Source organism: Malus domestica, chromosome 09, assembly GCF_042453785.1.
Source record: "Malus domestica chromosome 09, GDT2T_hap1".
In the NCBI taxonomy this organism is placed as follows: domain Eukaryota; kingdom Viridiplantae; phylum Streptophyta; class Magnoliopsida; order Rosales; family Rosaceae; genus Malus; species Malus domestica.
Window position 1 is genome coordinate 11,557,415 of NC_091669.1, and position 27,843 is coordinate 11,585,257.

The 27,843-nt window shown below is 35.6% G+C and overlaps 1 protein-coding gene, 1 long non-coding RNA gene and 1 pseudogene across 6 annotated transcripts; 1 reads left to right on the plus strand and 2 right to left on the minus strand.

The window, feature by feature from the left end:
• Positions 1-7,920: 7,920 nt before the first annotated feature.
• Positions 7,921-10,094, minus strand: LOC139188162 (uncharacterized). 2 transcript variants are annotated; one of them, XR_011571384.1, is made up of 3 exons: positions 9,659-10,094; positions 8,773-9,476; positions 7,921-8,168 (listed from the first exon to the last, which is right to left on the minus strand). It is a non-coding gene; the product is annotated as an uncharacterized lncRNA (long non-coding RNA). The 2 variants fall into 2 exon arrangements; XR_011571383.1 differs by lacking the exon at positions 9,659-10,094 and having other exon boundaries at positions 8,773-8,871; positions 9,184-9,243.
• A 6,996-nt stretch (positions 10,095-17,090) lies between these two features.
• LOC103443299 (uncharacterized) lies at positions 17,091-22,729 on the plus strand (annotated as a pseudogene). The gene is made up of 6 exons (XR_011571162.1): positions 17,091-17,327; positions 17,772-17,974; positions 18,539-18,978; positions 19,082-19,154; positions 20,147-20,285; positions 21,283-22,729. The product of XR_011571162.1 is annotated as an uncharacterized protein (transcript).
• LOC103443184 (two-pore potassium channel 3-like) lies at positions 20,277-22,574 on the minus strand. Of its 3 annotated transcripts, none has more exons than XR_011571161.1 (3): positions 21,520-22,574; positions 20,995-21,222; positions 20,277-20,712 (listed from the first exon to the last, which is right to left on the minus strand). XR_011571161.1 is itself a non-coding variant. In XM_008381984.4 (2 exons), the coding sequence occupies exons 1-2, from the start codon at positions 22,572-22,574 to the stop codon at positions 21,075-21,077; spliced, it is 1,203 nt and encodes a 400-aa protein (XP_008380206.1). In that variant the 3' UTR covers positions 20,853-21,074. The 3 variants fall into 3 exon arrangements, 1 of the variants encoding a protein (XP_008380206.1); XR_011571160.1 differs by having other exon boundaries at positions 20,496-20,739; XM_008381984.4 differs by lacking the exon at positions 20,277-20,712 and having other exon boundaries at positions 20,853-21,222.
• Positions 22,730-27,843: the final 5,114 nt, after the last annotated feature.

Here is a 27,843-nt window from a genome sequence, read left to right on the forward strand (position 1 = left end):
TATCCCCGAAATTTAAAATAACTTGTTATAAGTAAGATACTCGAAAATAGAGAGAAAATATGTTATAAATATATATACAAAGAAGAAATCAAGTTAGAGCGCTGCATAAAAGAGAATGTCATTCCATCGCGATTGGATTGCAATTATTCCTCTTACATGCCTTCAAGCTTATACCTTCTTCCTTCCTCGATAATATAGTAGTATAATACCCGTATAAACCGTAAGGTTGAAAACACCAATTATTACGTAATAACATAAGGTCAAAAATATACATATAATAAAATATCAAAAATAGATATATATAAAAACGTACGATTCAAATACTTGTGTTCAGTTTAAAACCAAGGGTGGAAATAACGTACCCAAAATTTGTAATGGCAAAAATACCCATATAAATAAAATAATGTAGTAGAAAACTATTTGCATGAAAAATCAAAACCCAAAATGAAAATGGACCTTGCCAAGCATTCGTCGTGTCATGAGCTTCGAGAATGAGCATGTATGTCATGAGTCAAGTCTGAACCATAGCTAACTAGTAAGTGTTGCCGTAGACGAGCCGTCTTATCCACTTGCTTATCGAACCCAACAAATAAGCCATGGATATTAATAGGGGTGGTATTGGTACGATTACCGTACCAAAACCCATGTACCAATTACTATACCAAACTTTTGGTATGACAAAATCTATTACCATTACCGTACCAAATTTTTGGTATACTGAATTTCAGCATGCCAAATAGTTCGGTTGGTATGGTATGGTAATGCTAATTACCACTTTGTTTTGGGCCATTCTTTTGGGCCAAAATTTGATTTTTTTTTTCCAACCCAATTCAAGGCCCAAACGTTTGGCCACTCTCTTTGGGTTTCTAAAACTTTTTTGTTTAATTCTGAGAATTTTATAGAGATTCATTTAAGAAACAAGAAGTAAATAGATGGAAGAATTGCTGAAAAAACTCAATATCCCTAAAAAAATAGTACAAAGATTCCTAAATTACATCTCTACATTCTTTAAAATTGTACAAAAATTAACTTGATAAACGAAGCCAGGGAGAGAGACATCTCAATTTGATGAAGGAGAAGATGAGATGGACTCTGGAGAGAGAGTCGCCGGAACTGGAGCAACATAGATGAAGTCGGTGGCTAGATGAGTGAAAAGATGAAGAGTCGCAGCGAAGGAAGGCTTAGGTTTTTTCTATTGGGAAAGTAGATGTTAGAGGGTGAGATGATTGGATAAATGATTAGGAAAAAAAATATAAAGTGCATGTATAATGATAATAATACCTAATTATATATAAATGAATAAATAAATGATATAATATTAATAGTAGTGGTACGATACGATACACCACTGATAATGGTTTTGAATACCATTACTGTACCAAAAATGTATGGTACAGTTTGTACTGTACCATCACCAATGGTACAAATTTTTTGGCACAACTTTGGTATGGTACGGTTGGTATGGTAATTTGGCAAAAGTTCCACCCTTAGATATTACAGTCTGCAGCCTGTAACATCGATAACCCTTTGTTGTCTCGGTAAGCGAGTGAGAATTCCCGAGGATGCCAAAATACCATTTTGCACCTTACATGAAAATATGCCTAGCTCGTCCAATTCACGCCTCGAACACATTGTCGTACTCTCCCCGAGCTCACCCGTCCAACTGCTAGAAGTGCTTCGATGTCCACGTTCCCACAACAATAAGATCCTAGAGTGAAGTAGCAGAAAGATGTGTAGAGACGAACACATATCGTAAAGCATTTCTTTCATGACCATCCACTAGGGTCGCGCTCCAAATCGAGGGGTACAAAATCTAAAAGTTTGAATTAGAGAAACCATATCTTTGACGACATCTATCGAATGACAATTGTAGTCTCGAGCCACACATGGAAGTTTACACCATAATCGTCAACCTCATAACCTACATTTCTACATTCACCAAATCCATGCTGTACGACTGCTCAATCCTCAAGACCACTTGAAACTCTTCTTGGAAAATCTGGTAAACTCGCGAGAAGATTATGCTCCCATTGTGCTAGCATCGATATGAAACTGGGCGCACAAATCTACCGAATCGATCGATCATGACTTCCTCGCTGATTGAGCGAGAAATCATGTCAATAAGCTAAAAGAACACTCAAGAAATTAAGAGTCAAAACAAGTTCATCAAATCTATAGTACAAGATCTCTGGATTGAATATACTATTTTGAAGCTTGTATGCGTGTAAGCATATAACTTAATCATGTGATAGAAATTTGAAATGATCGAACGCTAACTCTTCTTGAACAATACTCTAATGGAAACTTACAAATGGAGACATAGATTTTTCCTCGATCCCAAAATTCACAATGATTTGTTACAACGGTAGCTCTAGGAATATTAAATCCCCAATAGTGAAGATTCGCCCAACAGGGTACTGATTGTGTAATTAAAGGACTGACTAACTCAACTAAAAACTTCAACGTCTAAGTGGTTCTCCTGTATAGTCTGTCCACTTCAAAAATGATACGAAGAACAGTAGTAACCCAAAATTAACTAAGATTTGTTTTAGTACCAGGAGGTGAAATTGAAATTAGGGACAAAGCTAAAATGAACCAAGATTTCAAAGAATCTGGAAGATTCAAAAATGAGGAATTCAACTAAATGGTTCAAGGTATAGTCCTCCTGGACGGATGGATAGTACACTAAGTGAAATGGTCGACAACCATCGAATCATCACCAGAGTCTCCACGGAGGGGTGTCATTAGATTTTCAAGTAAGAGTGGTAGTCAATGACTCAAGGTAGTAGATAGGGCAGTTCACTTCATGATGTTCGAAAGGCATAAGCTTTACACAATAACGTTGCATCAGCGCACAGCAAATTATGTAGTAACCATCATTGATTGATGTCCTCAAAGGGTGTAAGAACAGTGGTAGGGGAGATAACATCTTGAACCAAAACTGACTTGTTTTCCTAACCAAAGGAAATGGAAGCAGAACTATGGTCAAAGAATTTCTAGCAACCGTCGATAGAAATCGACAAAACCAATGGTATTTCAGAATCCACGACACTCGAGAGAATTTTCGATTTCCAACTATCACAACCTTGGATTTGGTAAGAATATATTCTGCAATGCTCACGTTTCCCAAGAAAGGTATGAAATCTAAGCAAGGTCGACATTTGAGGAATTGGATATCAAGCTAGTTGTTGATGTTTACTAAACTGACCTCATGGTTGGGATAGACAAGAATATTATCAGTACAACATTCACTGAGAAATTTTTCCTAGGGTCCATACGATTTCATTCAGGGGAAACAGTAAGCCCAAGGAAAATGGTTCAATTTACCCCACTGATACCTACTAACTCTGCCTTCAACTGGTGTTTCCATAATTTCATCCAACACGAACTTCGAATGTCAAGAGCGATCTCCCAACAAGTATGCCTCTGCCTGCCATTCCGAAGAAATGCATGACGCGGAGTATCGGTCCGATGTTGAAAGTCGTCAATCGATCAATTACGTCTAACTTGAGGCACAATCCTGACATGAATTTCTAATGCTTCAAACAGGATGTGACTATTCTAGCAGAACGAGGATCGCACAACCGTGCTGAAATACATAAACAAACAGAAGCCATGACATCCAAATGATATCAAGGTCGACATACTACCAGAGTAAGAGAAGATCCTAAGTATGCTCTGAACAAACCATGCTCTAATACCAAACTGACACGCCACAACCCCGATATCCCCACATACTAGGGTAGGCACGTGCTGGCCAACACCCGAGGGTGACGAAGCCAATTTAAACATGCATACAAATAAAATATATGCAATTAGAACAATTATACCAAAGCAGGAACGTGCTCAGAGCATACAACTAACTAAGAATAATATGAAAGAATTACTAAGAAAAGAAACGAACATGGAATATGTTTGCTCTTTTACTTGTTGGGTTTTGTTTGTTTTTTCATTTTTTTTGGAAAGAAAGGTTAAAAAAAAAAAGTTTTTTGTTTGTTTGTTTGATGGAGTTGATGAGGAGCTTGCATAGGTATGATTGGATGGGGAAGAGAAATGAGGTGGAGATGGAGTTTGTGTTCACAGAAAATAGGTTGTATGCGGAGCTACCAATTGAGCTGCTTCTAAGATTGATGAAATTTCCAGCTTCCCAAGTGGAGCAAGGGTATGTCAATGGCTGATGGGTCTTTATTTTAGCATTTAATGAAAATTCACATCCTAATTTTACATGCATTCCATCTATTCTTTCAGTTTCAGGTACAATTTTCAGTCTAATGAATTTAGTCTTATGTTGTCTCTCTGTTTTTTTTTTTCTTCAGTTTCTCATGGTCATATTATTTTGGTTGGGGTTGTCATTATTTGTGTTTGTGTTTGTGTTTGAGATGTTCTAATTCCAGTATTACCCGATTACGGATTTGTAAACATGTCGTTAGAATGATTATCTTGATGTTAAGAATTTGACTGTTAACACTTTTCCATAACATTTTAATTTTTTAAATTTGGCCCCTTCTTCAGACAATTCTTGGCTTTGCCATTGATAGTACCTAATTCTACTCAGGACCTCCACTGAATAACACTGACAAACAACAACAACAATATAAACATTTATATAACATACATGAACTTGACTAGTCACAAGATCCTAGTTAAGCAAGAACATCCAATAGATACTAGCTGTTAGATATAACTCAACTAGATATATAATGACATCATTTATGTGAATATTCACAACAACAGTTAAGATTTAGAGAGATATAAAGCACACAAACAGATTTGTGCTTGGAAATTTCTTAATTGTACATGTGAAACTAGGGGAACTCCAAGGAGCTCCATTCATTAGTAGAAAATCAAGTTCATACATAGAATCATGTACACACATACACACAAACTCAAATCCTAAGCTAGAGTAAAGTAGCAACTCATACGTACCTCTGTGCAACATAAGTTTCTTCAAGAGAATCTAAGGTTGGTCTTCACAATATGGCAGATTTCGCTCGAGCTCTTCAATTTTGAAACTAGAGATATGACTAAGACTAAAATGATATGCAGAATGTGATCCAGCAACAAGAGACACCTATCCTCAATCGAACATCAACAAATTGAGAAGATTTGCAATGAATCCTTACCTAAGGATCTAAATATAAAAGCTACAAGCTCATATTCAACTATGAATGCAAAGGCTGAGATATTCTCTAGCCATTTATGAGATGAATGTAAACACAGCTTCTTAAGAAGGAAGTTTTATGGTTTTCAAGAAGCTGCAGGGCAAAAAAATAATGGGAGCTAAGGGCTAACCCCATATATATACTCACCAAAAACCTAAATCATCAGTAGATAAAAATCTACATAAATTTATAGAAATTTATGTGAAATGGTTACAAATAGCCAGCTCAAAGGTTTGATTCTTGCCTCTCCCACTTGTTTGTTGTAGATTTTAGAGACGAGGGAGGAGGCATTCGCCACAGTAGGGGGCCCACCAAGCGACGCTTTTTCTTTTTTCACTAAGCTCTTCTCTTTCACTCTCTTTCTTCATTCAGGAAAGGTGAAGATTGAATCGGGAACAGAAAACGAAGCAGGAACAGACTTGTCCTCTAGTCGAGCTTGCTTCACTCTTCCTGAGTCCTCGCCACTTCCTGTGATAGCTAGCACAGGGCATTTTGGACAACTCGTTCATTCGCCCCTCTCTTTAAATGGGCTTATGCACTCCACTCGTTACCACTAAACGACGAAGCTAGAAGCAGAAAGACAAAGTGAACACACATCTACTGTTAATATGACATGAATAAAAGAGAATATGATGACTAAACTGAATATGAAGTAGTGTCACATGACTATTTAACGATGTACGGGCCCAAACTTGACTAGACAAACAACACTAGTCAAGAATCGTAAAGATGCAATTTTGATATGCACATGCATGAAACAAACCTGCTTAGTGAAAGCGGCGGACTATTTAGTGTCGAGTAAGTGTAGGGAAGCTTGTGATCAGATTTGGGTCGATAGACCCCCATCTTCCCTTGTTCATGTTCTATGTAATGACGGCCTTCCCTGCCCCCCTTAGCTTTCCTTTTGGGTTATGCGATGTGGAACGCTTTAGCATTAGATGTGGCGTTGTGGTATTGTTGTGAACCACTCGTATTACTTTCTTTGCTGTTATTGGTGTCTTGCCTCTGGGTAGGCTTCCTTGTATTTGCTTGGCATCTTTGCCATTTAATGTTACCAGGTTTCCAAAAAAAAAAAAAAAAACCTGCTTAGTGAAAGAGCTGGAGCATTTGTCATCTTTGTATCTTCATCAACATCCTATTACTATCCTAATTCTACTATAAGATTGGTGTGATAATAGAATAAATAAGAATTACATTTTTGTTCAAAGAAAGCCAAACCTAAACGAAGTCCTAGACTTAACAACTTGATGTGAATCATCAAGGGTAATTAATTGGACAAGTTATCTAGTCTATCTTTATATATGTATGCTCAAAAGGACAAAATTTACTAAAATCCACTACTTTGCAGTATTAAAATAAGGAGAGTTGTTTTAATTTGTTCCACAACTTGACATTTTATAATACTCAATTGGAGATAGAACATTTTGACTTAGCGTTACTAATACATATTATTAAATGTAATATGATAATTATTTAGTGACAACATTCTAGATTAGTTTTCCCTCCCTATATAGAAAGAGGGGAAACTTGACTTTATTTTCTTTTGAGTCTGCTTGTCCCATAAGTACTCTCGATATGAATTTCCTTCTCCAGTCATATAAAATGCAAGCAATTCCTTATTAGGGCTTGATATTTTCTTAAGATTATGCTTGGGTGAAGAATTTCTAAGTCCAAAAGTATTAAGGTCAAGTTATTAAGGAATTGATCACAAAATGCCAGATATGAGATTACAAAAGCCCACAACCACTACAGAGGCGTGTGAAAGGGATTTGCAAAACTCTCATACATATCTTTGTGATCGTATAGCTAGAGTGCTTTTCTTAATCCATCATATCAACGTTTTGTGGTCAATTCCTTACTAGCTTGGTCTCAATCCCTTAAAACTTGACAATCTCCCACCCAAAAATAACATAAGGGAACTAGAGATAATTTAGGGTAATTAAGCATTTTTCAAATTCTATATCAACATAAAATGTATACAAAGAGGACTATGTGTATAACAACAACTTGGAAAAACTAATGCATGTATTGGATACAACTTATACCGGATCTACCTATATCTTAACGAGTGTTGGGCGCAATTCTTAGTACAATATACCTAGCCATATGAGTAATTTACATGTATGGGCATTTTTTTTTATATATAAAACATTATTTATTAGATCAACTTTAATTGTACATCAAACACGTGTATAAGAGATTAAAGATATATACTACAGTAAAAGTACAATCTCAAAAAGCAAAAACTATACCAAATTCAAGCATAATCCAAAGTCAAGCTCATATAACCACTAGTAAAAAAAACACTTTGCGCGACGTACGTACATTCGTCGCGCAAAGTCAAAACTCGTTGCGCAAGGGTTTGCGCGACGTACCTTCGTCGCGCCATAACCGTCGCGCCAAGGCAGTGACGGTAGGGTTTGCGCGACGAAGAAATAACATGCGTCGCGCAAAGTCACTTTGCGCGACGTACACCTACGTCGTGCAAAGTCACTTTGCGCGACGCATACCTACGTCGTGCAAGGTCACTTTGCGCGACGCGCGTCGTACGTCATGCAAAAATACTTTGCGCGACGCACATCCGTCGCGCAAACCCTTTTTTTTTATTTAGTGAAAAATAATTTTTTTTGTTTTAGTGAAATTTTGTTTTTTTAATTTTTTTGATAAATATTGTAATTAAATTCTAAAGAATAATTAATTAACCAAGCAAAAATATTTAATTATAAAATATATGAAAATGTATATACAAGATGTCCAAACAAAAAGAAAAAACTACAAGTGAACTAAGTTTAATACATCAGGCTACTGGGTATCGGCATGGCAAGGTGGCTTTAAGGTCGAAGGTGGAGTAAGATGAGATGCTGGTAGCGAGATTTGGAGGTCCGACATCTGTATGGCTTGTACAAGTTCTTGCACCCTCCCGACACAGGTCTTCATCTCCTCGCCTTTGGCCCTCAGCTGCGCCTTCATCTGCTCATCCTCGGCCCTCAGCTGTGTCACTTCCGCCTTCAATAAAACACAAATACCAGAAGATGGTTCATATCGATAAAACACAAATACCAGAAGCAAATGAAGAGCAAAAGTGAAGGCAGCCCTAAGTCTGTCAAGTGGGCAAAGGGTGCTTAACTTTTACTATCTAGGGTTTTAAAACACAGGCTGCCGGCTCCAGCGGGCGCATTAGTCTTTTAGTTTCCTTGTTCTACAAGAATTATTTAATTCTTCTTTAAGGATTTTAGGTTTAAGTCTTTATAATTTACATCCTTGTAACTCTCTGGGTACATGGTTAAAGATTAATAGAATTGCTGGAGCTTTGCTTCTCTCTAGGTTTGTGTGATGCAACCTTACCCTAGGAGTGATTCCTAGGAACCCCACGGGTGTGATGTTAATAGTTTCTATCCTTTTGATCTTCCTTTATCTTTCTTTTTTTTTCAAATATTCGCTGTGCGTTCTTTCTACAACTCATAATTCAAAAAGACTCAAATCGAGATGTTGTTCATGACGTATTGGTTCTGAAAACACAAACATTACATGCATGCATCCCAATCATGTATGCTACGACCATTGCAATCATGAAAACAAGTTCAGTATTTGAAAGGATTAGATCTTTTACCTCTCCTGTACCAATAGTTAAGTCTGCGAATCCAAGAGAATCGTTGACTTGGATGTATAATTTTTGTTTTCTAGGGTTGGCCACAAGTATATCAAAATCCTGTCAGCACATACAAACACATGATTCCAAATTAGCGCATCTTATGAAACTATCCCCTGTGCCCCTCTTCTTTTCCTGTTGTTTGGTGGTTTTGAAATTGAAAATGAACTAGCTTTCACACCTGGACTTAAATACCTGCTCTAGAATTTGAACAAAGTCCTAAACTATACGAGTATGCTTTAGGAATATAATATTGACATTGAAATTAACTTGTTTCATGCAGATTTAAGACTCGCATTCAAAATTGAACACCACCCTAATCTCTTCAGTCACTAAAACAACCTATATACATGATAGAGACTCGAGACTTACATTGAATTTCGGCAAAACCCCAACTTGGAGAAGTCTGATTAGTCACTAAAACCCCAAATCAGAACCCAAACCACATATAAAATCTCTAAAATCAATTTACCCAACCCCTAAATATATAATAATAATAATGATTCTAGTAGAAATTCCAATCCATTACAACAAAACAAAGAGCTAAAACAACAAAACACAAAATACCAGATATTGCTGGATGTAGATATCCAAAACAGCGGCACCCATCAATTGATCTAATTACGTATCCATTCCCTATCCATGGCATACAAAGTATGTACTCCCTGTTTACATGTTATAAAACATTTAGTAGACCTGCAATCCAAATTAACAAACCTAATTGTTGTATACACTAAGCTCTCCAACTGAAAATGTTTAATTAAATTTTCCAACTTAAAACCCTAAATTAAATCCTACAAATTGAAATAGTAGAAACAGAATTAGAGAGAAGGAAGAAATCACTGACCTTCAAGTTGTTGAAAGCTCTGATGGGTGTTTCTTTTCATCCAGCCCTAAAAACAGAACCCACAATTGTAATATAATATCCAATCATAGGTCAAGAATCAAATTAACCCAGCCGTGTATAGAAAAATTGAACAAATTTAGACATGTATATGTATGTATATTCCAGTAAAAAAGATTGAAATGCACTGAACCCTAAATTGCAAAACTACGTCAGACTGATTGAAGAAGAGAAACAGAGAGGGAGTGGGACGGAGATTCGAGATTCGCGTCGGCTGCCCGTCATTTAGAACGAGAGGGAGAGATGAGCGAGAGGGAAGAGAGAGGTCTATGGGACAGAAAGAGGAGATGCAGGACTATGGGAAGAGAGAGATCTACGGGAAAGAAAAAGGAGATGCAGGTATACGGGAGAGAAAGAGCGAGAGTGAAGAGAGAGGAGATGCAGGTCTACGGGTTCAAGGTTGACAAACATGGAAAATTGAAAAAAAAAAAAAAGCGCCTATTTTTCACTATTGCACCGCCAAAATTTTCACAACTAGCGCGACGTAGGCCTACAATTTGACGTTGCGCAAAACGGTTTTGCGCGACGACCACATTGAGACGTCGCGCAAGGTAAATTTTTTTTTAAATAATATTATAAAAATTACTGAAAATGTGACTTTACTCCTTTCAAATTTAATTTTTTTTTACATAAACCCCACAATAATATATTTTTCTAACAAAAACCCACAATAATTTTTTTTACATATATATCATTCAATTTCTTAAGTGTTATAAGTACAAAATAAATAAATGAAAATGTACTTTAAATACATATACCATTGATTTTGATGGGAAACGTATTGTACGAAACTAGTTTAAACGATCCAACTGTCAAACTTGTTTGTATATGCTTCGAGATCGCATACGCCAAAAATAGCAAAAAAAAAACATTCAGAGATCAAGTAACGGGATAAAACTTTTCGACGGTTATAAACGAAAAATCACGATTTAACGGTTATTTTAACTTCGATTTTGATGATTTTTTACAGCTACATTCTTTAACCCTATATGAATACAATGAACTAATTCGATCATCAATTTAAAACATTTACACAAGTGAATACCACAAAATCTTATGTTATAGTTGATGAAAGTATTAATAAATTCCAAGTGTTAGTGAATCTATCGTTTTGTTGGGAAACACATTGTACGAAACTAGTTTGAACGATCCAACCATCAAACTTGTTTGTATATGCTTCGAGATCGCATACGCCAAAAATCGCAAAAAACAAACATTTAGAGATCAAGTAACGAGACAAAACTTTTCGACGGTTATAAACGAAAAACCACGATTTTGACGGTTATTTAAACTCCGATTTTGATGATTTTTTACAGCTACACTCATTGACCCTAAATGAATACCACAAACTGATTCGATCGTCAATTTAAAATATTTACACAAGTGGGTACCACAAAATCTTATGTTATAGTTGATGAAAGTAGTAATAAATTCTAAGTGTTAGTGAATTTATCGTTTTGATGAGAAACGCATTGTACGAAACTAGTTTGAACGATCCAACCGTCAAACTTGTTTGTATATGCTTCGAGATCGCATACGCCAAAAATTGCAAAAAACAAACATTCAGAGATCAAGTAACGAGACAAAACGTTTCGACGGTTATATACGAAAAATCACGATTTAACGGTTATTTTAACTCCGATTTTGATGATTTTTTACAGGTACACTCTTTAACCCTATATGAATACAATGAACTACGTCGCGCAAAGTCAATTTTTTTTTTTGGCCCTTTTGCTTATAAGTACAAAATAAATAAATGAAAATGTTCTTTAAATACATATACCATTGATTTTGATGGGAAACGTATTGTACGAAACTAGTTTAAACGATCCAACTGTCAAACTTGTTTGTATATGCTTCGAGATCGCATATGCCAAAAATAGCAAAAAAAAAACATTTAGAGATCAAATAACGGGATAAAACTTTTCGACGGTTATAAACGAAAAATCACGATTTAACGGTTATTTTAACTCCGATTTTGATGATTTTTTACAACTACATTCTTTAACCCTATATGAATACAATGAACTAATTCGATCATCAATTTAAAACATTGACACAGTGGATACCACAAAAGAAAAAGGATAAGCAAAAGGGACACACAAAAAAAAAAAAAAAGGAGTTTGCGCGACGTAGGTACAACTGCGTCGCGCAAAGACGTTTTGCGCGACGCAGAAATACCTACGTCGCGCAAACTCCTTTTTTTTTTTTTGGGCCTTTTTGCTTATAAGTACAAAATAAATAAATGAAAATGTACTTTAAATACATATACCATTGATTTTGATGGGAAACTCATTGTACAAAACTAGTTTGAATGATGCAACCGTCAAACTTGTTTGTATATGCTTCGAGATTGCATACGCCAAAAATAGCAAAAAAAAAACATTCAGAGATCAAGTAACGGGACAAAACTTTTCAACGGTTAGAAACGAAAAATCACAATTTAACGGTTATTTTAACTTCGATTTTGATGATTTTTTACAGCTACACTCTTTAACCCTATATGAATACAATGAACGAATTCGATCATCAATTTAAAACATTGACACAAGCGATACCACAAAAGAAAAAGGATAAGGAAAAGGGCCAAAAAAAAAAAAAAAGGACTTTGCGCGACGTAGGTACAACGGCGTCGCGCAAAGACAATGCAAGAACCAAAACCAAAAAAAAAAACTTTGCGCGACTAAGGTGGGCGTCGCGCAAAGCTGTTTTGCGCGACGCATAAACTTCTGTGTTGCGCAAAGCTGTTTTGCGCGACGTCCACCTTCGTCGCGCAAAGTTAGTCGCGCAAAGGTCGTTGGCGTGACGTTTTGTGTTTTCCGTCGCGCAAACATACTTTGAGCGACGAAATTTTCTACGTCGCGCAAGATTCCGTCGCGCAAACATGTTTTTCTACTAGTGAACTCACAATAACCAAAATCCTAAATTAAGCCATAATCCTAAACCTTGACAGGCACCACAAAATCAAACCAGTGCTGTCATAGAAATTATCTCATCTAACCATGAAGAACCTATTTAACAATTGTAGATCTGTGGACTCGAACTTGGTCTCTAAAGATCCAATTGCGCATAAAAGCGAACACAATCTTGATTTAACTTAGAAAGCCGTATAAGCATATGCTAACGAAGCTCTTCAAACTGATGATGAATCAACAAGTAGAAAATAAGAAATCTTATTTGACAAAAAAAAAAAAGAAAAAAAGAAATCTTGGAAAAAATAGTACTTGGGAGTGCAAATGGCATGAGGAAAAAGTGAAAAAGCGATGATGGGGAACTCAAAACTAAGTCTGAGTAACAAAAGAGAATATTATACCACGAAGAAAGAAATTGAACAAAAAAGAAGGGATACAAGGGGGAGGAGGGGAGGGCGTGCTTCGCGTACCTCATTCCCCTCCTGCTAGTAAAGGTTTTTTTCTAAGCCAAATGGTAGCATTTTATTGAAGATTAAAAAAAAAAAAAAAAAAAAAAAAACTCTTTGAAAAAATCATATCGTTGGCCTTGAGTTGGGGCTTACTATCTTTGTGACCATCCTACTTATAATAGGGAATTTTAACGAAAAGCACCCGGTACTGTTCACTTTAACGAAAAACCACATTTTTACACTAAAAAGTCAATCCTGGTACTATTCACTTTACCCTTTATTTTGTCCTTATCATTAAAACTCAAAGTTTTCAAGCCCTTTTCGTTAGTTTTCCTTTTATAATATTAAGACCCCTTCGAAAGACAATTTATTAGGTATTTCTTTTTAGGCATTATCTCCATTTCTGACCCGCAAAAAAACAGTAAAAAAGGGCTCTTTATTCAAAATAGTTCATGAGATTGGTATAACTCTATACTTTGGTACAATGAAAATCGATAGAAATGGTTCCTAAGTTTATTCACCGTAAGTCATTTTGGTCATTACCTAAAAATAATGTCAAATCCTCATTCAATGGAGGGGTTGATTTGACAAATATTCCCTTAAAACGTGGTCACATGGTCGTTCACGTGACAATTTAAAGAGGATATTGATAGATTTTTTATGAAATGACCAAAATGGTTTACAGTGAATAAACTCAAAACCACTTCTATCGACTTTTATTGTCGTAGACCAAAGTGATGAGTTATGTTAATATCAGAAAACATTTTAATTAAAAAGAAAAAAATAAATCATGTTCAAACTACAAAGCGAACTTGGCATCAGAGGTGGAAAACCAATTCAAAATATTAATATAAGGGCATACCCAAAAAAATTAAGGTTTATGATATAACAAAGTGATGAGTAAAGCATGCATCCTCTTGAAAAAATTATTGGTGCTATATGATAGATGTCTCTTATATGTACGGGATCATTTGAATGCTCACTCTTGGGTTTACTTGCTTGTATAGAACTCCTCAAACCGTAGTTTTCGAACAAGATGTCAAGACTACCTAACTAGATATATATATATATATGCATGCGATGTCTCCTTTTGACTGGTGTAGGAGGTTAATTGTTATCATTTTGTTAATATTCGCAAGTTTGGCCTAGTTTGAACGACTATTAATAGAGTTACATATGAAAGCCTTTAAGTTATATATGAATATATATATATATATATATATGTTTCATTATTGTGCTTTATTATTTGAGAGATTTTTCAGTGTATTCAAAACATGAACACATTCACTATATGTCATTATACAAGTAAAGAGACACTTGAAAAAAATATAATGTACCATCCCATATTCATACCATTAAAAACAATCTCTTCTATTCTTCGATATATACTCAATTGAAGACATACATATCATGAATTCTACATGTACAAGGAACGAAGTTTGGATGCTTGAATCATTTTAATACACGACCTCTCTAGAAGATTTCTTCTTTCTTGAATTGATATCTTGCTTGTCATGTCTTGTTATAATATAACAGATGATCAAATGTCATCTAATGAAATTAATTAAGCTGTAGGCTGTCGCTACAAAGTCAAACTTTTAACCCCAAAAATCGGGCATAATTCACAGGCTACATTTGTACTTATACATATCAGCAGCAACCATACCTCTATACATCTTATGTAAACAAATTAATGAAGTTATAGCTCCTCGATTGACAATTTGATTCACGTTATGATCATCATCTAATTAAAGCACATTAATGGAACTTCTAGTCTGCCATAAATTAACTCATTTGCATTTTGGAAGTGTCTAGCTCGCCTCTCCTCCTTCAAAGCCATATAAATCCTTTGTGTTTGACACAATACTTTTTCTTAGTTACCAGAATTATGCTGTCGAGCAAATGCTAATTAACTAAATATAAACGACCTATCAAGTATGAATATTAATTATGCTAATTAGCTCATAGAATGTAGACATGTAATTATGATGTTAGACAATCTAACGTGAGAACATCTCCTAATATGGAAAGTGCACTTAAATCGCCCTATGTTCACTGCAGAAGTAATCTCATTATGCAGATTGCAGGCCATGCAACTTTGTTTTGTAATTACAGGCCTCCTCTTCGCAATAATTTTCAAAATAAAATTATAAATCGTTAAAAGGAGGATAATTTCATGCCCTTAAAATTTTGTGCAAGCATATCCACGATTTAGCATATTATTCAGTTAAAGAAACAAAGAGAAAAGGGGGGATACAATGATTTATATGGAAAAATGTGGGCATCTGAAACCTGGTATAGACTGCAATCTTAGGTTCTTAGCCCTTGTGTGCTAGAAAGTGGAAACCTTACAGCATGCGACTGAGTTTTCTTTAATATATATTCGCCTAAAAAAAACTACAAATTCATAATTTTTCTTTCAGGTATTTCTTTCTTAACAGGTAGAATTAAGTGGTCCAAAAAATAAACGGTTAGATATTACATATAAAGATCTAATCGGTCTTTACAACTGTTAAATCTTTTACAATTTGTACTATTGAATGAGACGTAACATTTTACTTGAATTCTCTCTCTTTTACCATGAGATGAATTAGGAGGTTGTCAATGTCAATTTTTTGAGGTTGAAGTGTTGAGCGTGGGTTGGGGTCGTTGATAGGAGGCTGTCATGACTGACTCATAACAGTCATTCATCATTCATAACTGGTTGGTTGTGGAGCAAAACAGATGAGATGATGTTCAAATTATTAGGGTATTTTAGGTCAAATCGTGGGGTATCAACACTCGAGTAGTCTTGGACGATCTTCTTGAGTGGACCCAAATTTTGATGGCAAATCGAAGCGAAAGAATACTCGGTTTGAAAGGAAAATGGATGTGACAACATATGGAAATAAAAGTTTACAGTCGATAAAGGCTTCAATTTACTTGGGTTAATTCATGCATGCTTCATAAGAAAAGGCAGATAAAACATGTTTTTTATGAACGACGCCAACTGAAAAACTAGAAGAGGAACAATCCAACAAGAAAACAAATGTATGGGGATCAATCCCCTTAACTATTATATCATGCAAGTAAGATAGGAAACAAACCACTGTTATAATTTGACACAAGTGATAAGCAAAAGAAAGGAAATTGGGACACAATGGAATGAAGTTTAGATTAGCCACGTTTTGTGTCTAAACCACTGTTTAGGATTTAATCAGATGTGAGCTGTATATTTATCTAAATTATGAGGAATAAGTTTCCTCATGCTACTGTATTTTTTATCTTTAACTTTTACAAATTATAAAAGTTAGGATCCATTTCTCCATTCAACAATTAGTTGATTTGATCAGGCGCAATAGAGAGAAGAAAAACAAAATTAGAAATTTTGCCGAAAAGAAAGCAATGATATGTATATAGGGACTGAGCTAGAAATTTTTTCTAGTGGGGTAAACCCGAAAAACAACTAAGAAAACCTTATTATTTTCAACTGAAGAAAGTGAGGTTTCATCATAAAAACTAATTTGTAATATGAGTGGCCCAACATAGCCCTACTTTGTCCTAACATTCTCACATACCCCCTTACGTGTGACGAATTTTCAAGCCAAACACGTGGACAACACAAATGGGATGATGTGGAGCACGTTTGGCCGTTAGGCTTCACACATGTCCAACCTGCTTTGATGACATTAAAAAAGTTGGGTTTCACTATAAAACCAATTGGCAATATGAAGAATAGTTCAACCTCTTATAAACCCTTACATAATTTGATCTAATCAGTGTGAGATTTTGTACTCACAATTTTGTACTCACATTCTCGCATCAACTTGTATAAGTTATAAAAGTTGGGATCCATTTGCCCATTCAACACTTTGTCGATTTGATGAGGGTGAGGAAGCTAGGTGTACCATTCTTTCTGAATCTAGTGAATTATTAAAACTCAATCCAAATCAAACGAGGCCTTAAAGTAATATTCAATCTAAAAGCCCATTTCAAAGAGAGGTATTCTTTGGGTCATTCGAAAATAGGCTTCACCCTTCTAGACCATAAGGCTTTAAGCTATGGGCCTCATCGATGGGGGGAACCCCCATTCATCCGGAAAGAAGAGAGAGAGAGAGATGATACAGAGGAGTGGTGGTGGAACAGCCATGGTTGTTCGTCGGAGAGCTTCATGGAGGACTCCCATGTGCTTGGCTTCCAACGTCAACACAGAGGAGCTACGTGCCCATCTCGGCCAGCTCCACTCTGAGGCTGAGACCGCCAGAGCCAAAGGTATATACATATGTGTATATATATATATATACACACATATATATATATATATATCAACAGTACACCTGCTTTCCTCTCTTTCATAATATTTTATATGGATTGGGGATTACCCATTTTCCTTTTTCATTGAAAGACTACATTTTTTTATGCTCAATTTATTGCAAGTTCCCGCCTTGTTTGTTTCTTTTGTTGTTATAAGCTTTTTTGGTAGATAATTAATTAATAATTTGTATGAAAGCTTCTTTCTTTTACAAAATTACACATTTTTGAATGTGATCTTTAGATTTTTTGCACCAAGAAGTGGTTGATGAATTTCAATCCAATAGTTTGATGGGTTGAGTTAAATTGTCTGTTTTCTTGGCTGTTACTGTTTTGGTGAATTTCTGGACTTCAGAACAAACTATGTGACGTAATTTTAAGAACATTTCGTGGTTGTTGGCTTAGCAAACAATGCAAGATTGAGGCTTTTGCGTCTGTCAGAGGCAGCCGAGAAGCTGAAACGGCAAGCAGCAATTAATGTCCCAACCGGGAAGGAAGACGATGCAAGGGAGCTACTCTTGCAGAAGAAAAAGGTCATGGAAGAAGTCAAAGCACCGCATAGAGTTGCTCGATGAGCTTTCCATGAGCTTTCCACAAAGCTTAATGAGGTAAAATAAACTGTTAATAATTATGGAAGAGATTTTCCAGTGTAAGTGGAGGAATACTGGATTAAACCATTGTTTTTAATAATGCAGTTTAAGATGGAATTCCACTAATCCATTATGTTTCCATTGACAAAAATCGACTATCACCAAAATTAGTGGTTGTTTACCGAATTAAAAAGGACATTTATAGGTCTGTAATTGGTTTATGATGTTTCAAGCTGCCATGTTTTCAACTTTTCCAGATGTGGTTATGGATTGTCTGCAAATTGTAGTCAAAACTTAATCATGACTGCATAAAAGAAGATATTATACGCTATCTTAGCTCAGTCGAGCCTTTAGAAAGGAGGTCAGGGTAAGGCTCAGTTGGTAGCCACTCATCTTTGAAATGGAGGTCCCAAATTCATAATCTCCTTCCTCATAATGTTACAACTGGTAAAATAGCAACCACTAGTAAGATATACTTTTTCTTAATGTTCTTATTCCAATCTTTGTTCACTTACTGTAACTTATTCAAGATCTTTACCTTTCAGTGATAATATGATCAGAAGAAGACTAATTTGGTTTCAGGCGATTTCTCTGAAAGAAAGGCAGCTAATCGGGAATGTTTCTTTGGATCTTGGACTTGTCAGAGAAGATGCTTTTAGTCCTGTTCGAATTGTATCACCAACAACGGAAGTTGCTGAAGATTTGAAGGAGAGCAAAGAATTTGTCCCAAATGATCTGAATAAAGAAACGCCGCTTCCTAAAGACAACCAAGAAAAGCTTACCTGTTGAGCCAGAAGGGGAGGACTTTCGAGAACGTTTAAATAAGGGAGCTTGGAATGAAGATGAGACAATTAGTAGCTTGAAGGGAATAACCTCTTTCGAGAGTTTCTTAGAACATCTGGATTACCAACTTAACAAAATTGAAGCTGAACTTATCACTATTTTAAGGTGCAAAAAACGATGGAACTTCTCGATAGTGTCTCTGGCGTTGGACAGAGGTATGCACATTAGTGAACTCAAAGGTTGGTGTAGTTTTTCGATTGTCCCCCTTACAAGACTTAACAATCATATCTCTTTCTGAATCTGTATGCTTATTGATAACTTCATTTATCGTTCATGAATCAGAATTTCAAGTATCAAGATGGCAAATGTGGAGATCAGATAAAGCTCCGGTTGTTGTAGTCAATCTCTAAATGTGGTAAGGTTTGCATTTTATGCATTAGAATTTAACACTTCCGAATCTGTTTTTGGCAGTAAAGTGTTGGAAAACTTGGGTCTAATTGCTATAATAGATCACATAGAAAATCAAGAAATAATTCAAACAATTATATATCACAAGCACATGAGTAACCAATGTTAAATGAATATGATATAATGGATTAGAAAAACCTAGAAAATACAGTCGAGGCAAGTGTTGGACACTTTGTCCTTAAGACAAGTTTACGCCCCACTACGGTGCTCATGGTTGATCGGCGCATGTCTCCCAAGATACAACGACCACGTCCTTGTAATAGTAGCACTCCAAATCACGAGGCTCCATGAACCATGATTGTGTTGAAAACTCTTTCATGTGGACTCAATGAAACTTTCTAATATTTAGTGCACTCTATGTATGATTATGTAAACAATGAAAAGTTATTTTGTGATTATAGGGGCTTCCCTATTTATAGAATGTGAGATACCTCTTTGGAAAGTATGTGACTATTCATGAAGAGTCAAAAGTTGCAACTCTTCATTTAAAGTAGACGCATCTTTCTACCAAAAGGCTCCACTTCTAATTTCCCTTCAATTAATAAATTTAATATAATAATATTATTATTAAATTTTCCAACTTTAAACTAGAAGGTGGAGTTCGTATAAATTACGTGTGAATAACTAATTCATAGATGTTCCTGGTTTTCTCGAGCCATCTTTTCAGAACTGCAGTAATTGTTTATAGCATGAAAACTAGCAAGGACTGTCTGAATTTGATGCAAGTTTTGGAACTTCCAAGGGCCTATATCACCAAGTTTTGGAAGTTCGAGCTATAGCATGTTTTGTCAAGTTTTCTTGGTGATTTAGGCGTTTGGAAGTTCTCAACCCTGAACTTGATTATTAATGGAATAGTTTTGGGGTTCAGTTTTATGTTACTGGTTTTGCTCCTTGGTGATAACATGTTGTCCATCATTTGTTTCTCTGAACGGTTAGCAGCAAACATCCCCATACGATGCAAAGAGACAGGAGAGATTTAAAGATTCGGCTGCAGCTCCAGTATCAATAGACCCTTGCACCTGTTCAATCTAGGAATGTATCTTCGCTTTGGTGTGAAAAGATACACCACTTATTCATGGTAACTAGTTTTGTCCATTATGTTCTTTATAATATGATTATCGTGTTGTTATCAATAGATTGTAAAACAGTATTTTACATTGTGTAATCAACATTTGACTGATTTTGGCTCATGGTAATCTCTTTGTCCATACTGCCGGGTAGGCCAAGTGTTACATAAATCTGTTGGCTCCACCTTCTGCTATGAACTTATGTTTGCATACGCAGTGCATTTTGCCATGGGATTGTAAAGAGCAATAAACCAATACTTCATTGCTTCAGCCAGCATCCCGTAAGATTTGAGGATTGAATGAATTTTAGCTGCCTTTGATGCCCCTGCTTCGGTTTTAAAGTGTTTGGTTTGCATTGGAAAAGAAAAACCCGAAACACAGTTGCGTTCCCACCACGTTCCATACCCTGTAGATGAGCAGGCTGTATATGGTCCGTACCTGAATGTGTGTAGATCAGCGCATGCTCTCTGACGAACTCAGAAGCTTTATATGTCAGAGAACGCAAATGACCTTTCACTAAAACTATAGGGACTGATATAACTTGTCAAATGACTCCAGAAACCAAAGAAATGATGAAATGAGATCGTCAAAGTTTCCATTTTTATTTGAAACCAAAAGTATTTACAAAAGAATTGTATTGAGTTTTCTGCTCTGTAGTGAAACATCAAATTCATATGCCTAGTTCTATATACGTGTACCGTAAAAATTCAGAATTCTCACAGTTTGCTTCTGTTAATTTCTGTAGCAAGATCTGTGTGATGCCTCGGACTTTCGATTGAGGGAAACCTTATTGGAATCACTCACATGTCGCTTCCCATTAGATCAACAAGAGTAATTTTGTCATTGTTGCTATGTTCCAAAGAATCAAATTGCTTGCATATCTGCATAATATCATTCTCTGCCACTCTCCCCATCTCCTTAAGCTTGTATATGACGAACTCCGCTTTGCTGCAGCATTGAAGATAGAAAGTTTAAACTTGACATGTATATACATATTTTTTTCCACAGGACAATGGTCTAAACTACGGGAAGGGGGCAGGCACATTGCCGTAGCCAACTGGTGCAACCCACGTCTGCTAACATAAATGCATATTGGGAAAAGTTTTGAGTTTTTAGGAACTTGACAAAAACCCGCGGGATGGCAAACAAGGTTGCTTTCCACTTTCTCTATTTAGGGGAAACTTTACTAGAAGCAAACTCATCAAAATTGGCTTAATTCCAAATTAGAGAAAAATTAGGGGGTACCTGATGCATCCATCATTATCCAGGTCTGCTGCCAACAAATCCCTGAGGGTGATCTCCTTCTGAAGAACCCATTTCGCGATTCGACGATTCCGCTTGTCGATTCTAAGCTCGGTCAGGTACAGAAAAGCCCTAGCAACAGCTAATGTGCTAAACAGTAACCAGATTATTGCAAAACACCTACCCGCAACTGTCTGGAAAGCGAAATCGCCGTAACCTACAGTTGTGACTGAAGTAACAGAGAGGTAGAAACTATCAACCCAACTCATCTTCTCGAGAAAATGTACTGTAATTGTCCCTATAGCTATACAACCAATCACCACTCCCAGTGCCAACGCTACCTTGATCCTTATCCTCATTCGTCCTTTCTCTTTGTCGATCATGTACGTCTGAATCATGTTGTTGAACTTCGTCTCATCGACGGTGCTCAACAACACCGATTCTTGCCTGTCGCAGATGTACACCACCAAACCGTTGAGCAGAATATCGATGAATCCAAAACCGACCAAGATGAAGAAACAGGTGAAGAGCTTGGTACCGGTCGTGTCAGGAACAATGTCACCATAGCCAATCGTACAGAGCGTGACCACAATGAAGTACAAGGCATCAACCGGCTTGTAAGTGGCTTCTCCCTTGAAACCCCCGGTTGTCAAGATTATGACAATGCCGATGATGACATAGATAATGACACCGATGAAAGCTTGGCGAACGATGAGAGGGGTTGATTTAGGGGCAGGTCTTGGATCATCGACGGAGTCTTGAATCAGCTCCTTGATGTCAGTGAACACCGAGGGAGCTGAGTGGGAGCGGTGCTTGAGCTGTCTCCGCTTGTTCTTGTTCAGGTTCGCGAGGAGATTGGCGTAGGAGGAAGAGTTTGGTGTTGTGATGATGGGGACAATAACATCGGAGTTGAGTACATCAAGGTAACCTGAGGGGTAGCTTCTTCTTCGCGGTGTTCTGGGTGTTCTGGCCGTTGATCTGCTCGAAGACGCTACTTGTTGATCGTCACCTCCGACACCAAGTGCTGTCTGAATCCTGGAAAGTAAAGGTTCGTCCATGGTGGTGACTGGGGAGTCCGCATATATTGTAGGAAATTAAAGGTTCAAAGTGTTGGTGTTATCGGTATGTTTCGTTTGTCTTACCAAAGAAATAAAAGAAAAAATCAACTCCAACTACAAGTCAATCCATGCAACAAGTGAACGTTTTGGCTCGAGTTTGAGTGGTTGTTCGCCTAAGTTTAATCCTTTTTCCACTTTCCGCAAACTTGGGGAAGCTTATGTATATTTGGGGGTATCGTTGAGGGTGACTCATGTATATTTATACACGTTAGTGTGACTCATCATCTAATCGCGCTCATCTCGGAGTGCGACACTCGCATTAAGATAATGTTCTCGGTGACATGGGCAAAATCTCTTGTGGAGCAAGAAATTTACTCGGTTAACTGAGTTGTCCAACTAATGTTCAAGTATAGTACTTTGGTCAATAATGAGGTAGTTGCCTCTCGATTCAGAGAAAATCTTGAATGTCACAGTAATTAATTTGTATGATCTGAGTTAGTTCTTCACATGAATATATATTTTTATTAAGAGAACTGTTAAACCCACCCCGTTGTCTTATTTCACCACCCACGTTATATTTACACCCACTATAAAAAGTTAAAAAATTAAAATGTTATTTTCCCACCCACTATTATTCCTAAAATAGCCCTATATATAATTAGAGATAAATTTCTTTAAAAAAAAAAGAAAATAAACAAACCTTCTAAAAATAGGAAAAAAAAAAGAAAAAAAAACCATGTTTCCTTTCCAAATTCCAATTTGAGTGTCCTTTTCGAGATGCATACCAATTTGAGTGTCCCTTCCAAATTTTCCCTAACCTAATTAAAACAATTCCAACGAATTCTAGGAATTCTCATAGGAAAACATGAAACAAATTGTATCCTAACCTAATGCAAATTCAAATAAAAAGTCACAAAGCTATGCTTCAATTATTCATGTCGACAAATCAAGATGGTCCACATAAAATTATCTTTTACATGTTCGACGGAAACATAGTCATCTACTTGTTCCATAGAAATGTCATCTTCTAAATTCATTCTTTTTGCTTTCTCTGAATGATTTTGCTTTCTCTGAATGAAAGGGGATGAAAAGGATGAGTTAGGGTTTATAGGAGACAAATTTTCTAAACTTTTCTTTTCTTTTCTTTTTTTATAAAAAAAAAATTAATGCAAAAAGGAGTAAGTAAGGTCCCTATTAGTCATTTTACAAATGGATAAATTTGTAATTAAAAAATTCATAAAAAGGTGGGTGGGGAAATAAGACACTGGGGTGGGAATATCACCACTCAAAAATAAGGGTAGAATCTCTCATTGATCTAGAAGGTTACTTAACTAACCCGCTAAAGTTTTTTAATTCCAACTTTACCCCTTAAAATAAAATTAGATCAATGAGAAATGCTCCACATTTCTATTTGTCATTACCCTCCATCCGACAGTAAAAGTTGACCAAGGTTGTCAAATTGTTTCAGTGATTTGGAATACGGGTTGTAATAATACAATTGGAGAAAGTTTTTTTTCAAATATTTTTCCAATGGTATCATGACACGTGTGCCAGCCATGTTTCGGGTGCGCTGAAAATTTTCTTCAGTTTTAGAGCTCTTACATGTATTAATGGAGGTAAAAAAATTGTAATTTATCTTTCCCAAACCACCCCCCCCCCCCAATCACTTTTGAACCCTGTGAATAGCAGAATAGGTACTACGGTGCCCTGAAATTAAATATTTGTTTATTATATTAAATTAAGCAGTAGTTAGCATAGTATGCTCTTTATATAATTATTAAATTAAAAAACTAGATGGCAAATAATTCAAAATTTGCGGGCAAAAACAATTAAAAAACTAAACCTAAATTTTGGCTTACTATCAAAGTATATGGGCCTCCTTGGAAGGGTCATAAGCTTTTTTTGACAATAAAAAACATTTTTAACTACATTTGGTAAAAAATTTAAGTATGCTTTAGGCTAGGTAAGTATTTTTTTTAGAAATCACTTGGATTTTTAACAAAAAATTTAACATGCTTATAACAAAAACACTTCTTTTTATTGAGTTGACCAACATCAGTATTGATCTATTGGTTTTTTATATTATTTATGCATTTGATTAATATATTTCCACCACATTTACAACTCAATCCTTTTCAATTATCCTTCTAGAAGAACCCAGAACTTGATGGAAATTGACTGTTGGAGTGTCAAACTCATGATCCAGTCACCAGCATGGAGTGTGAGTTCTTAATTTATGTAAATTTTTTTTTCTCAGAAATTTTTTTATTGCATATTATTATTCTTATACAAGCGATATTAAAGAGAAAAAAATTTAAACTCGAGACACTGTTGCAAGAAGAAGTGCTTTTAATGAACTGAGTTTTAAGCTCTTTGCATTTGCACATTTATTTAATTAAGGTTTTGTATTTTAATAACTCTTTAATTTGGTGGATATAGATGTATTCATTGTAGAAAAATAGATGCTGCAGGCCCATGCAATATATGATAAATCCTACGAACAACAAGAAGAGTGCTTGATTTTAATTTTTGTTTTGAGTATTACCTCTTTTGGATCTATATGTGAAGAGTGGAGTTGCTTGATTTGTTGAATCTATGGGATCATGGAGGTGATTAGGTGATGTGATCTATCTATGGACATTGTATTCCCTATCCTAATTTATGATTTTAGATTTTGTTTTCACATGATCCCCTGTAACACGAAGTTTAAATTTTTTGTTAATGTGTAATTGTGCGATTCACAATGAGCTCGAATGAGTGCTTGAAGTCTACTCATTGTTTTGCAACGAGTGCTTGAAGTCTAGTTATATGTTTGCGATTAGTGATGCTTTATTATAATATTTTTAGATCTAGTTTACAAGAACCATTTAATGGCCAAGTTCTTCATGATGTATAATTTTAATACCATTTTATCAATAAATGAAATATCGTACTTTTCTTATTAAAAAAAGGGCTTTTAAAAAAAATGGTCCTTGAGATTTGCATAACTCCTCACATTAGTCCCTGAGATTTGAAATCAATAGAAGTAGTCCATGAGTTTGTCCACCATCAATCATTTTGGTCATTCCATGATAAATCTCCATTAAATGAGGCTAAAATGACAAAAATACCCTCAAATTTTTGTCAAATCATTTGGCCCATGGGTATTTTTATCATTTTAGTCCTTATGTAATATAAATTTTCATTGAATGACCAAAATGATTGATAGTAGACAAACTCAATGATCACTTCTATTGATTTCAAATCTTAGGAACCAAAATAACGAGTTACGCAAATCTTAATGACCAATTTGGCTAAAAAGCCAAAACAAAAAAATAGAAGGACAAATATACTCTTTTGTATGGAATAACTCTTGTTACTCAACAAACTACAAACAAGTCCACATAATGCTTCAAATTAAATTGTACATAAACTAATAACTTCATATGATTTGTTCAGCTATTCGACCAAAATAACGAGAAAAGGAAATTGGTTCAGCTGCCAAGAACACTGCTTGCACCAAACAAAGTGTTTCATAGTCTGTCGGTCGTTCATGCATAGACCAACAAAAACATGTCACGAGGAACCCTCTTGTATTACTAAATGCACTTACTCGGTGAATAAAGCGTATAACATATAACTTGCGTATTTTTTGTTTAGCTGATGAGAACATAACCTGCAGCACTTTCCGAGAGTCTACTCGCAACAGTTTTTCGTACCTGCGCATGAGACGAAGATTCTTGCTGAAACATCTTAACCAACTCTTGATGCTCTCGTTTTCTAACTTCAGCACAACCCCTAACAAGACATGAATGGCCGAAAACAGAGCAAATGCACTTGGCGATCCTTCGTTCCCCGATATTATCGTCATCGTTCCCCAGCATTCCACCGATGTTGATTCCAAAATGCCCGGTGATGATAGAATGAACAAGGCCACGACCACCAAAAACTCCCAAGTTACGTGTCACTATGAAGCTTTTGTCCTAAAATTTGTAGTATTAGCAAAGAGTGAGATCCCCACTTTGTAAAAATCTGACAAATCGAATTGTGAAATAGATCTCGTAAATGAAATCATACACACTTCTCATAACAAAGAGAGAACATAACAGTAGAAAATGTTCATCTCATGTGGCATGCGCTTCAGTGCAACTCATAATAGACAACACCAACTTGATACGACTTACGAATATTTATCCGAGCATAATGTGTCCAAACTTACCCATAACTATGTCACAAAATTCTTACCAACAATATGATATATTGTGAGGAACATTTATTATACAAAGCAAAACATCAATGTTGCAATATTCGTTGGTTGTTCACAAATTTATGCTACAATTTCTCCTCGCTTAAATTACGATTCCACTGTATGCATAGTGAAATGAATTTCTCATCGGGATAAAATATTTGAGCTAATGAAAGTTATTTGTGATGTTGCAAGGGATCAATGACAATTTAAGCATTTGAGTTTGTATGTAAACCTGCAACCATGGGCGGACAATGCTCTGCATTTGAGGTTGCAACCGTCCTACCATCTGAAGAATGAGCATCCTATCCAAATCTTCTTTGTGAAGGTTCTGGGATCCTTTAATCGAGTCAATTCATCGTACATTAAGCGGTCATAAATCATTCTAAATTTTTTTATTTAAAATTGAACATAAATAGTATTTGACAAAAATTGACTGTACTATTTATAATGAACAGACACGATTAAATGATTATCTGGATCCTCACAAAGACAATCCGAAGATAGTCTTCATTCCCCTTTTAATACCATCAAGTCCACAGTGTCCTTCTATAGAAAGTAACCTATAAATTGTTTTATCTGTTTAAGAATTATTTGACAAGAACTATATATTTTGGATTTAATACAGATAAACTAATTTTGATAAGTATTTTCTATAATTATGTAAATTTATATATCACAATGTCTTTTTTCTGTAAAACATTTTTCTAATAAGTTTTTGGGAGAATAAAAAATAATTATTTCCAAACATTCTTCTACCCTCAAGGAGACCAATCTTCAATTTGAGCGATTCTTTTCACTTCCTAATTTAATTGTTTTATTGTAATATCTGATTCAATAAAATTGTTAATGGGGATTTTTGGGGTTTCGATGCTCACATCCGCACATTGTTAAAGGAACATTAAAGAGAAAAATATTTGCCTACTAGAACGAGTGAAATTCAAATTACATTTCAAAAGTAAATTTAAATTACAAAAATTAAAATCTAAAAGAAAAGTAATTTTCACATTCCATATATTTTGGGTCTCTGCATTCCACAACCAC

Excerpts from the sequence above, each read along its gene's own strand:
- LOC103443184 (XM_008381984.4), bottom strand. The coding sequence starts at position 22,574 with ATGGACGAACCTTTACTTTCCAGGATTCAGACAGCACTTGGTGTCGGA. Across the intron at positions 21,223-21,519 it reads GATAATGATGGATGCATCAG|CAAAGCGGAGTTCGTCATAT; the intron begins GTACCCCCTAAT and ends TCAATGCTGCAG.